The sequence below is a fragment of the Lathamus discolor genome, chromosome W (assembly GCF_037157495.1).
Source record: "Lathamus discolor isolate bLatDis1 chromosome W, bLatDis1.hap1, whole genome shotgun sequence".
Taxonomy (NCBI): Eukaryota; Metazoa; Chordata; class Aves; order Psittaciformes; family Psittacidae; genus Lathamus; species Lathamus discolor.
Genome location: NC_088908.1, coordinates 35,523,665 through 35,536,655, shown reverse-complemented (window position 1 = coordinate 35,536,655; position 12,991 = coordinate 35,523,665). Strand labels below are relative to the sequence as shown.

At 45.5% G+C, this 12,991-nt stretch overlaps 1 protein-coding gene and 1 long non-coding RNA gene across 6 annotated transcripts in view; one reads left to right on the top strand and one right to left on the bottom strand.

The window, feature by feature from the left end:
- Nucleotides 1–12,991, bottom strand: part of LOC136004259 (BTB/POZ domain-containing protein kctd15-like) — a 61,531-nt gene that overhangs the window by 6,581 nt on the left and 41,959 nt on the right. For all 5 annotated transcript variants that reach the window (XM_065660609.1, XM_065660608.1, XM_065660607.1 and 2 more), the window contains one exon: nt 1,210–1,515. In XM_065660609.1, coding sequence (XP_065516681.1) covers nt 1,210–1,515 — 306 coding nt within the window. The remainder of the gene's footprint in view (nt 1–1,209; nt 1,516–12,991) is intronic.
- LOC136004260 (uncharacterized) overlaps nt 1–12,991 on the top strand; it is a 50,491-nt gene that overhangs the window by 4,029 nt on the left and 33,471 nt on the right. Inside the window, exons 2-4 of the long non-coding RNA XR_010608343.1 lie at nt 1,043–1,106; nt 4,542–4,640; nt 6,121–6,195. This is a non-coding gene — a long non-coding RNA (uncharacterized LOC136004260). The remainder of the gene's footprint in view (nt 1–1,042; nt 1,107–4,541; nt 4,641–6,120; nt 6,196–12,991) is intronic.

The window sequence follows — 12,991 nt, the reverse complement described above, 5'->3', positions numbered from 1 at the left end:
AAAATGATGTAATTTAGTATTATTATTTATACTGTAAGCTGACAATTTTTTTTTCACAACATGAACTTGTGAAGAGACTCTGATTCTGTCTGAATTTTGACTGAATTCAAAGCACATTCAAATATTAATAGTAATTAGCATTCAGCTTTTACTGCACATCACTTTGGCTAACCCAGACCCAAGTGCTCAGCCAGGTTATCTGAGGTATCAGTATCAAATGCACACTGTTAAAACGACTGCATCCACCTTTACTGGTCTTTACAGTCTGTCCATCCAGTCCCATGGGCCAGCTCTTCTGTGGGTCTTTGACCACAGGGAAGTTTATCAAGGCCATTAAAGCATATCCTACATCCCAGTTAACATCTGCAGCCACAGCCCATCTGCAAGGGACAGTAACTTCAGAAATATTCCCCACAGGTTGATTTAATTTCCATAGTATTTGCAGCATATTTTAAAGGCACACGTGCAAAAACCGAGAGCTGTCTTGCCCTTGTTAAGTAAGGCACAAGTTAACAGTATCACCAGCACCATTCCTTCTCTGCAGTCCAAGGACAACTACAACACCGAGGCCTTGGCCACAGTGGTGGTGATCCCTTGTGAAATGGCATTTCTTGCCCATAAGGCTGCTGCCTAAACACAAGCCACAGATTTACTTCTGCTACCATCTACCTATCTGTCCAGTTATCTTCTTTTGTTTCATATGTTTAAATTTAAGCCTAATGGCAAAACTTTGAGTATAAAATGAAATATTTTTTTAAGTCTATCCCACAGGCACCATCATTTAATTATGAGTAAGATATAAATTATGCATTTACACATCGTTGCATTTTCTATAAAATGGTGTGGAGATGGTTTTTTTTTTTAGTTTTTGGAACTCTCTTTTTTCCTGGGGGGCACTTTGGAGAAAAAAAAAAAAAAGAACAACCCTGCTGCGGGCTATACATTGATGAAAAAAATAGCATTTATCAGTATAACACCATTATGAGACCAGCATGTCACTAACATACACAAAATCTAAATCTGTTTTTCTGCTTAAACTTAGGAAAATCTGAAAGGCTGTGATCTCACCAGTCAGAAAATATCTCCTTGCAGTATAAGCACTGAAGGTAAGTGGGCAGAAGTAAATAATTTGCACATAATTGAACAAGAAATACTAAAAAACGCACCTCAACAAATAGATGAGCCAGTACTGAAAGGCCATTACATTACCTGCACTGAGTTCAACCGGCAATATCCATTCAAAGGAAACCTAATGACGTGGGTAGGGTCCTGGTTCCAGCCAGCATTCACAGAGTTGCACATGATATCCCCAGTCTCCGGGAAGATCTCTTCTATTAAAGCTTTCTCCCCACTCAATGCAATTCTCTCCCCCAAATCTGGAGTCACTCTTACAACCAAGCACTCATAAGGCTGGAAATGTTTCCTTTGTTCTTTCTCTTGTTTCCATCGCTCAAGTTCCTTAATCATTGACTGCAGCTGATAATACTTTGCTTCTTCGTATAAAAGATTAAAGTCCTGGGGGGGAAGAAAGAGAGGGAGAGAAATTAGAAATGCTTATATAGGTCTCTTAGCAATGAGTATTGTTCCTGTTTGATCTACTTAGGCTTATGTATTGTCAGCAAGAGTGCAAAGACAACAGGTACCCACATACTTCATCTTCTTTGTCTTCATCTACACAGAAAACCACACTGTGTTAGTGGTGAATCTGTTAGAGCTGACTGTGAAGTTCCCACTACACTGAATTATTTGTTCATTTGTCATCCCACAAGCTCAGTGCCAGAAGGCTTTACTTTTGGATTAAGAAATCAAAATAACTGGTTGCACTAAGCAAAACCTGCTGATGTAAGAGATGTCCCAAGCCCTAATCTTCATTCTTGGACTCAGATAGTCACTTCTGATCTTATAACAGAAGATCTCAGACTTTGCTGTCACCTCTCGCATACGTTAGGAGATGGAGATGTCAGTTCAGCTTCACTTCTCACCTGTCTTTGCTGAGTCTGAAATTCAGCTACAGCATCTGCTCCCTGTGTTTCATGATTATTCATGTTCTGAAAGCCTACTTTGGATCCTGGAAAATTATACAGAGGTAGTGACCACCCCACTCCAACAACTTAAAAGAAACAGCTCTTCCCAGCCAAGTGAGGTCCATGACCTCACTTGGGCTTTAGGCAAATTCCTAATTTTATCCAATTCCCACTTCACTGAATGAGATGTCTTCTGCACATCCTCATTAACAACTTTGCATCAGATCTCCAACAGATCTTTCCACCTCAGCTGTTGAGTATGATGAGGCAAGGGGTGTCAGCACCCCATCAGACCAAGCCAGAGAAGAAAGAGAGGGGCGAGCACTGGGCGGACAGTTTGCTTACACTAGCCCCACCGCCTCCTTCAGCCTCCTGAAGGGAAGAGAAGCAACAAGAGCACAGCACCAGCTCCTCTCTGCGAAGACCTGTCATTTGCTTTCCTGGCTCTTACGCCTGTCTACAGATGGAAATGCTGCACCACAGGTATGCTATGTGACCTTTGTGGAGCATGCTGTAGGTCAAACCTGGACATAAAGACTGCAATGCAATGAAATGAAATGAAAAATCACAAGAGTAAAATGACTGGAATCATTTGGACTGGGAAGAATGGCATGGCAAGAAGGAATCAAGAAATGGGCACCAAAATTTCATGAAAAATAACAGCAGTGCTGCTGCTCCAGGACTTGGGAAAGTGGGGGAATCAAAGGCTAATGAATATGCAGCACAAAAAGGTGTGACTCTTCATAGTGTCTTGGAATTAACCTGTAAAATCTGCTGCTGCAGGATATTATTGAACCAAAGCAGTTAGCTCTGTTCAAATTTGGCACACAGACCCACCATTGGTAGTGGAGAGATGCTCTTTCTCCCCAGGGCTGCCTACAGCCTGGAGATGTATAAATATTCACTGACACTGGTAAGGTTATCGTGTTTCAAAAGGGACATCCAATCCTTTACATCTCTCTGATGTCCGTTAAGGCTGGGACAATAGGCACACCACTAAGGGAGAAAAAAGGAGCAGAGAACGCACAGAGAGAGAAGAGGGATAAGAGGCAAATGGGAAGAAATGAAGGCAACAAACACAAAGGAAGTAGCTGGACGATGAAAAACATCAGGAAGATTAAAGAAGAAATCCCATAAAAAGCATGATGCAAACAACCAGAGCTGGGAACAGGCCAGATGAAGAGGCATGGAGACTGGCTGCATCACCTGGTCTCAGTTAAGACAGCATCAGCCCTAAATCTTTGTCCCCTGATGGATGGTATTTTTTCCCCTCCCCAAAATCAGAACTCTCTCCTGAATCATTACTACTTTTCTGTGTCTGTCAGTGAATCTCCCTGGTTACTAAGCATGGGATCGGTTTAAACCTACAGGGATTAGTGGCCTACATTCAAAACAGCCCCTGCCCTAAACTTTCCAAAGTCTTTGTGCGGGACACTGGAGCAACACAGCCCACCACCTGTGTTTATTACAGAGCTGTGTGCAGGGGCCTATCAAACATTCACTGGGCATCTGCTGGTCCCATGTATCTTTTTGAGCAGAGGAAAACATGCAATGCTAAGGAAAAATGTAACTCTGGAGAGTGAACAGGAGCATCCCGTGCTTCCTGAAGTCAATGGAGTCTTGCTGTTTTCAGTAGGTCCTGAAAAACTAGTTTTATCCTAACTAGTTTTAACCAGGATCACACCACCTCTACATCCCCCCAGCCAGCTGTTAGCCCACCGCATCAGATGCAGCTCTTAGTGACTCCTGCTAGCCATCATTTATCCTAAAATAAATAAGATAAATTTTATATTCTGATATAATTTTGTGATAAGATGACCAGTTTTCAAATGAAACAGCTCTTCCACTACTGTTCCCAGAGGATACAGCCATGCTTCAGATGGCTGTGTGGAAATTGTGGCTGTGCTGGAGCATCATGTGTTCTGGAGGATGAGGTGTGCACATGGTCACAACTGCCTGGGTTAAGCCAAGGCATTTGGGTTAATTTGAGAAGCAAGACTCTCATCTCTGTGTCCATTCCACACTTGGACTGAGCGCAGAAGGGGTTTGCAGCAGAAGCTGGGAATCTGAAGCATGCTGGTGAGGAGAAGCAACATACATGTGCGGCATTAGGGAGTCTGGGCACCTATTATCAGGCAGTGGCAATAAAGGGTATTTGTTGCACTGTAACAAAGAGAGGGGATGAAAAAGTGTTTTCTGTTAGGCAAGAGAAAATTCACCTTCCGTGACCCCCCCCCTTCCATGTACCACACGCTGCCCAACCCAGCCACCACCAGCCCAGCCTGCCCCACCGCCCTGACCCGCTCTGGCTTTGTACTGGACTGCTACTGTTTCTGCACTGAGTTACTTGGGCATTGCTCAGGCATTTGACCACATATTTAGGGAGGGAGGAGGACTTTACCAAACCAGGAACAAAGGATGAGTGGCTCACACTGTAAGGGTCCAGCTCTCTGAAGCCTGTGCTTGGGCAGGGTAATGGACTCAACACACTGCTAACTACACAGTCTTCTCATTCAGGTTTTATACACCACTCAGAGTACTGTGCATCTGAGATTGAACTGGAAGCGATGCCCAGCTCTGGATTGTCTGTCTACACAGGATACTCAGGATGCCCAGGTAATAGTGACTTGGCTATTTCCACCCTTGCACTGTATATAAAATCATACCCTGATGATTTGCAAGTTTAACATGAAATGTGAAGTAGAACTCAACCCACAAGGGACCTTGCCATGGAGGTGCCACAGAAGCTGCAAGAAAACATTTCTGTGTTGCTAGTTTTGATAAGCTACCAAAGGCAGATTCAGGCAAAAATCTTCGTAGACTTATCCAGAAGAGGCACATGAGTAGCTACAGGGCATTAACTGCCTAGCACAGTGGCAAAGTGCACAGTCTCATTGAAACTCAGCCTCAGAGCAGCCTGGTACAGCTTCTGTCCCAGGTGTACACTGATAGATGCACACAGATATTGCACCCTCTCTCTCACAGAGGCTGCAGTCCCGGTGTCAGTGCAGTGCTGCTGAGCTCAGACAGCATCCCACAGCAGATTTTGTACAATATCCAGGAATTCCTTTTCCTGCAGGACTAATGATGCATCTCCCATTTCTTCTAAGGATTACTTCCCTACCTTCCCAGCTTCTTAACAGCACTGCACCTTGTGGCAGCACAGCCCAGAGTCAAGCACCGTGTATGGTAGCTAATGGAGCTGTTTGTGTTTAGCCAAGGAAAATCACTTTACTCTGAAGGTGATTCCCACCAGACAAGGTCCCTGCTCATGAGAAGGTTGCTCCTTGCTAGACTGAAAGAGGAGATGGACAGACCAGCCTGCGGCTTTGCTGTAACATACTACAAAAATTGGATGCCCTGTCCCTGGCAATGTTCAAGGCCAGGTTGGACGGGGCTTGGAGCAACCTGGTCTAGGGGAAGGTGTCCTTGCGCATGGTAGGGGGTTGGAACTAGATGAGCTTTAAGGTCCCTTCTAACCCAAACCAGTCTGTGATTCTATGATTCTATGAAAAAGCCTTCATGAGCTACCATAAGCCTTCAAATTGTAGCTGTTGTAGGAACCGGTGAGGAAGTTGTATCAGGTCACCTGGAAAAGGAAGCAGACAGCCAGGTGGAATGCACACAGCCTTTCTCCATCCACAACTTCTGGACATTTAGATCTCATAGGAAAGGTAAACATCTTTCAAAGACACAGTTTTTTGCCTTTCACAAAATAATTTTCTGCTCGTGATTCAGTAGAAAAGCTTTTTTCCTGGTGGATTCTACAGTCACCTCTAACAAGGGTGACATCCTGCTGGGGAGGAGATGAGAAGTGTGACTGAAAGGCCAGTTGTGCTGTTGTTTCCACATCAGTGCCAGCAGGTCAGCAAAGATCTGCTAACTACAGGCAGAGACAGCCAACAGAAACTGTAAAATGGTGTCTCCTGTGAACCCGATGCTGTTCTCTCAGTACTAAAGAGGTACTTTGGTTCTGTACCTAATGTCGACTCCTGAACAGGCTGAAATGGCTCCTTCTGCCCATTTTCCACTTGTTATTCTTTGCTAATGAAACAACAAACTGTCATCCTAACTCAATGTTTCTTTTATATTTTAGTGCTGTGAAGATCTGACTCCTGGCTGCAAGAGAAATTTGCTCACTTCTACGATGACAACTGTACCATTTGCTAAGGTCAGTTTGAGAGCACTTAAAATTAGATGCAAACACTGATTTTAAAATTATAATAAATTAGCATGTTGGCCTTGTGGTTCTGGTGCTACAGGTGACCCCTATAATCCATACAAAAATCAGATGTCCTGTGTATTTGTGCTTCTCCCCTCTTTAAGATGGAGTAATAATATACACATTGCCTATGTCTGGTTTTGTTTCATAATCTCTAAGGGAAGTGTGAGTCTCAAGTTAGTAGGTGTGATGAGTTTTGGTTTTGTGTGAAGTTATGTACTGGCAGTGAAAGAGACAGATGCTGCTCAGCATATACTGGGGAAACACCTCTGATGGTGGGGGAAGACCAAGGCAGAAAGGCCAGGTTGGATGGGGCTTTGAGCAACCTGGTCTAGTGGAAGGTGTCCCTGCCTGTGGCAGGGGTTTGGAACTGGATGAGCTTTAAGGTCCCATCCAACCCAAACTCTGGGCTGCAGAGGGGCAGCTCCTGGGCCAGCCACCCCCTAACCCAACAGCATGGCAGACCAGAGGGTACTGGCTCCACGCTCTGCTCCAGGACATTTGTTGCTCAAGATGTCATGGTCCCACATGCAGGTCTCTGAACCTGTGCAGGAGGAGGAAGCTGTGAGCAGCTCAAGGCTGCTCACCATTGCCTGGCTCAGCACAGGCTGGCTGAGAAGGAGAACTGAGCCAAACAACTCATAGTAATTTCTCAGCATACTTCATGTGGCTTAAAATCCACCAAACCAAGGAAAATTATATGAACTATTAGTGTTGGTTTCAGCATGGAGACCTATCAGATACTAAACACTTTCAAGTTCTGGCTTATTAGTAGTTGGAAGTGTAACTAATATTCACTGTAAACACACCAGTCAGACTTGATAATAAAGAATCACTAGCCTTGGAACACATACCCCACTTTCTCTGCATTTCAGTGTTAACTTAGTCTGAAAATAACACTTAAATAGCAAACACAATAACTCTGGTGTGGTACTAGCATTCCAAACTTTCCAAAATAACCATATGAGCAGCAATTCAAGTCGAAAAGAAATTTGGCTAAACCTTAAGGCTAATAAACTGCTTGATTAAATTAAGGAGTAAACAGTAATAAATATTCAAAACACTTGATAATGCTTGTTTTACATAAAGAACATATAATGCAAGTCTCACTGGAAAACCTGTCAGGTTTTATACCTTAAAGTTTTGCATTTAGAAGCACCAGGTGATTCCATTTGCTGCCTTTGATTATTGTTTTCTGTCACTTTAATCATGCTGGTAAAATTACACAATTTCTTTGAAGTCAAATCTGTTTACAATGCAGTTTTAATAGAGCTTGCAGCACATACTTCTATGCATTTTTATTTAGTTACTCCTTACCTAGCAACACTTTGCTTTGTTCTTGAGCCCTCATAAGACTGGGGTTTGATCTAAAGCTCTCCAGGAAGGAACTTGTCCTGGGTTCACCAGTCTCTGGTGAGAAGGTTCCCAGATGGAGTGGAAGAGCTGATTTTACTTCAGCTCCTGTGATAAAGACTAATCCCTGTCAACAAGATGTAAATGACCAATGTGATGACTATTAGAGGGGCCCTGCCTCCAGCCAGGTAGAGGTAGGGGACAATCGGATTTGCTGGAATGTGTGGATCAGATGGCCTGGCACATCAGTCCCACAGAAATAAAAGGCTCTAGTAGATAGCGGTGCACAGTGTACCCCGATGCCATCAAGCTGTCAAGGGGAGGAACCCATTTATATTTCTGAAGTGACAGGAGGATCCCAAGAGTTGACTGTACTGGAGGCTGAAATCAGCCTGACTGGGAGGAACTGTCAAAAGCACCCCATTGTGACTGGTCCAGAGGCTCCATGCATCCTCGGCATAGACTACCTCAGGAGAGGGTACTTCAAAGACCCAAAAGGGTACCAATGGGCTTTTGGTATTGCTGCTTTGGAGACTGAGGAAATTGAGCAGCTGCCCACCTTGCTTGGCCTCTCAGAGGATCCTTCTGTTGTGGGGTTGCTGAAAGCAGAAAAACAACAAGTGCCAATCGCGACCACAACAGTGCACCGGCGGCAATATCGCACCAACTGAGACTCCCTGATTCCTATCCATCAGTTGATTCGTAGACTGGAGAGTCAGGGAGTGATCAGCAGGACCCGCTCACCCTTTAATAGCCCCGTACGGCCAGTGCAAAAGTCTAACAGAGGGTGGAGACTAATGGTAGACTATCGTGGCCTGAATGAAGTCACACCACCCTTGAGTGCTGCTGTACCGGACATGCTAGAACTTCAGTATGAATTAGAGTCAAAGGCAGCCAAATGGTATGCCACGATTGATATTGCCAATGCATTTTTCTCAATTCCTTTGGCAGCAGAGTGCAGGCCACAGTTTGCTTTTACTTGGAGGGGTGTCCAGTTCACTTGGAACCGACTGCCCCAGGGGTGGAAACACAGCCCTACCATTTGCCATAGACTGATCCAGACTGCACTGGAACAGGGGCAAGCTCCAGAACACCTGCAATACATTGATGACATTATTGTGTGTGGCGATGCAGCAGCAGAAGTCTTTGAGAAAGGGAGGAAAATAATCCAAATCCTGCTGAAAGCTGGTTTTGCCATAAAATGGAGTAAGGTCAAGGGACCTGCACAGGAGATTCAATTTTTTGGGAAAAAAATGGCAAGATGGACGTCGCCAGATCCCCACAGATGTGATCAACAAGATAACAGCAATGTCTCCACCAACTAATAAGAAAGAAACACAAGCTTTCTTGGGTGCTGTGGGGTTCTGGAGAATGCACATCCCAAATTACAGTTTGATTGTAAGCCCTCTCTATCATGTGACCCAGAAGAAGAATGATTTTAAATGGGGTCCTGGGCAACAACAAGCCTTTGAGCAAATTAAATGCAAGACAGTTCATGCAGTAGCCCTAGGACCAGTCCGGACCAGGCAAGATGTAAAAAATGGACTGTACACCAGAGCTGGGGAGATTGGTCCTACCTGGAGCCTTTGGCAGAAAACTCCAGGGGAGACTCAAGGTCTACCCCTCAGCTTCTGGAGTAGGGGATACAAAGGATCTGAGGCCAGCTATACCCTAACTGAGAAAGAGATACTGGCAGCCTAGGAAGGGGTTCGAACTGCTTCGGAAGTGATTGGCACCGAAGTACAGCTCTTCCTGGCACCCCGGTTGCCCGTTGGATGTTCAAAGGCAGGGTCTCCTCTACACATCATGCAACTGATGCTACATGGAGTAAATGGGCTGCACTAATTACACAACGAGCTCGAATAGGAAATCCCAGTCATCCAGGCATTCTAGAAGTCATCATGGACTGGCCAGAGGGCAAAGATTTTGGAATGTCACCAGAGGAGGAGGTGATGCATGCTGAAGAGGCCTCACCATATAATAAACTGACAGAAAGTGAAAAACAGTATGCCTTGTTTACTGATGGGTCCTGCCGTATTGTGGGAAAGCATTGGAGATGGAAGGCAGCTGTATGGAGTCCTCAACCACAAGTTGCAGAAACAGCTGAAGGAGAGGGTGGATTGAGTCAATTTGATGACTTGAAAGCCCTCCAGCTGGCCCTGGACATTGCTGAACTAGAAAAGTGGCCAGTACTTTATCTCTATACTGACTCATGGATGGTGGCAAATGCCCTGTGGGGGTGGTTGCAGCAATGGAAGCAGAGCTACAGGCAACGTAGAGGTAAACTCATCTGGGCTGCTGCACTGTGGCAAGATATCGCTGCCCGGGTGCAGAACCTGTTGGTGAAGGTACGCCATGTAGATGCACATGTACCCAAGAGTTGGGCCACTGAGGAACACCAGAACAACCAACAAGTGGATAAAGCTGATAAGATTGAAGTGGCTCAGATGGACTTAGATTGGCAACATAAATGTGAATTATTTTTGGCCCAGTGGGCCCATAACACTTCAGGCCATCAGGGCAGAGATGCAACATACAGATGGGCCCGTGACCGAGGCGTGGACTTAACAATGGACACTATTGCCCAGGTTATTCATGAGTGTGAAACATGTGCTGCAATTAAACAAGCCAAACGGTTAAAGCCTCTTTGGTATGGAGGACAATGGCTGAAGTATAAATATGGGGAGGCCTGGCAGATTGACTGTATCACACTCCCACCAACCTGCCAAGGCAAGCACCATGTGCTTACTATGATGGAAGCAACCACCGGATGGCTGGAAACATATGCTCTGCCCCACACCACTGACTGGAACACTATCCTGGGCCTTGAGAAACAGATTTTGTGGCGACACGGTACCCCAGAGAGAATTCAGACAATGGGACTCATTTCCGGAAAACCTTATAGACACTTGGGCCAAAGAGCATGGCATTGAGTGGGTATGTCACATCCCCTACCATGCACCAGCCTCTGGGAAAATCGAATGGTACAATGGGTTGTTAAAAACCACACTGAGAGCAATGGATGATGGGACTTTCAAACATTGGGATACACATTTACCAAAAGCCACCTAGTTGGTCAGCACCAGAGGATCTGCCAACAGGCCTGGCCCATCCCAGTCAGAACTTTTACATACTGTAGAAGGGGATAAAGTTCCTGTGGTGCACGTAAAGAATTTGCTGGGGAAGACAGCCTGGGTTATTCCCGCTTCAGGTAAAGGCAAACCCACTCGTGGGATTGCTTTTGTTCAGGGACCCGCTTATACTTGGTGGGTAATGTGGGAAAATGGGGAAGTCCGATGTGTACCTCAAGGGGATTTGATTTTAGGGGAAAACAGCCAATGAACTCAATTGTATGCTGTTGCCTGCTATGTAACACTTTTATAGCCCACCAACTAGATGTCTTCAGGTCACCAGCGACTGGCCCTGACTTCCCTCCGACCATCCTCCCAACAGAGAATGAATATTGATAGAACCAGATGAGTTGTGCAGTGAAGGAATGGTCAGCATCAGCAGGCAACTATCCAACACTGCACACAGCCTTTCCTGCCCTGAAAGACTTACAAGGGATGGAATTTGACATTATGGACCAAATGGACTCGACAGCATTATAAGGATTGGTCCATGCACTAAGAAACGATTTCTTTCTCTCTGTTTGTGTGTGTATGTGGATGTATATATATGTAAGAGAGATGGTATATTGAAAATGTGGGATCTGAGCATGATGTGAATGGTATGGAATAAGGGGTGGATACTGTCCTGGGTTTACCAGTAGCACTTTTTCTCCTTCTTAGTAGCTGGTGCAGCTCTGTGTTTTGATTTTTTGGGCTGATAACACCGATTGTTTTTAATTGTTGTTGAGTGGTGTTTGTTCTGGCCAAGGACTTTGTGAGTCTCATGCTCTGCCGGGGACAAAGGGAGGCCGGGGGAAAGCGGAAACAGGACGCCTGGCCTAGGCTGGCCAAAGAGGTATTCCATATCACAGCACGTCATGCCCAGGGGGGTAACTGGGAGTTACCCGGAAGGGCACGGTCTCTCTTGAGGGGGGTCAAACTCGTTCGGCGGTGGTATCGTATTCTCTTCGCTTTTTATTTTCTCTTATCATTATTATCATTGGTGGTAGCAGTAGTGATTTGTGTTATACCTTAGTTACTGGGCTGTTCTTATCTCAACCTGTGGGAGTTACATTCTCTCGATTCTCCTCCCCATCCCTCCTGAGAGGGGGTGGGGGGGTGGGTTGTGTGGCGGGAGGGAGTAAAGAAAGAGGTAGAAAAGTGGGTGGAGTGAGTGGACGAGCTGTGTGGCTCGGTGTAAACCACGACAACCTAAATAAAATGCAGTTAACCCTTAGCAAAGAGATGGTCTGGAACAATGGACTGAGCCTGGGCACGGTGACAGGTCTCCCGATCCTCTCCCATCCCTGCCAGTGGCTCACTGCACAGACACGTCCTTGGCACCCACCAGCACTCTTACCTCCAAGGTCTTATCAAATCCTGCTGGTTTTGTTTCACAGCACCTCTGAAATCTGGATGCCAGTTGAGGCCACGATCAGCTTGAACTATATCTCTTCTACCCTCTTTTCTCACGCTTCCTTGTCCCACTAGATCGTCCAAAATGCTGCCACCAAAGCATCCCTCTGGCCTTTCACCTGTGCCACTTCTCCATCCACACCCCTTAACTTAATCCATTTTACAATCCACAGGACTGGTCTGGTCTTTAGTTTCACTCCTACCTCATTTTTCTCTCATTTCTCTGTAAAGAACTTTTCTTGCATCTGCTCCTCAGTGCTCTGGCTCTACCCTGCCTCGTGGTACCCCAACCCATAGGCCCCTCTCCCCAACCTGCCCGCCACTTTCCAGAAAGAACAGTGCCAGGATAGCCCTTCTGAGCTGGAGCTCCAAAACCACCCATAAATGCCAAAACTTCTCACTGCCTTGGGATTAGATGTGTTCTCCCATGGCACAGCATGTCTGCTCAACTTTAACTGTAAACACTCCCATGCTGGGGTGAAATACAATTGTACTCATAAGTTAGGCAAGAATGGCTGAGGAGAGGTTTGCAGCATGAGGATCAGCTGTACTCCAAAGCTAAAGCCACCAGAGCAACCACAAATCTGGACTGACTTAGTCATGACTGGCCAAATTATCTTGCCTACCTAGGCCAACATGCAAAGTGAATTCTCGCTGCACAGCATGAGAACTTTCCTTTCCAGCAACCCTCCATATCTTGTAACTGAGCAGATCCCCATTGCCATCCCAATTTATTCATCATTTCATCCTGGAGTTAGTGCTTTTCTTGAATTTTGTCATCTACAGTCTGGACACTTTTGTCTTCTAATTTTCATATGTAAGGATGACAATGTTGCAAGTTTCATAAGTGCAAAGCCAAGTGCTCT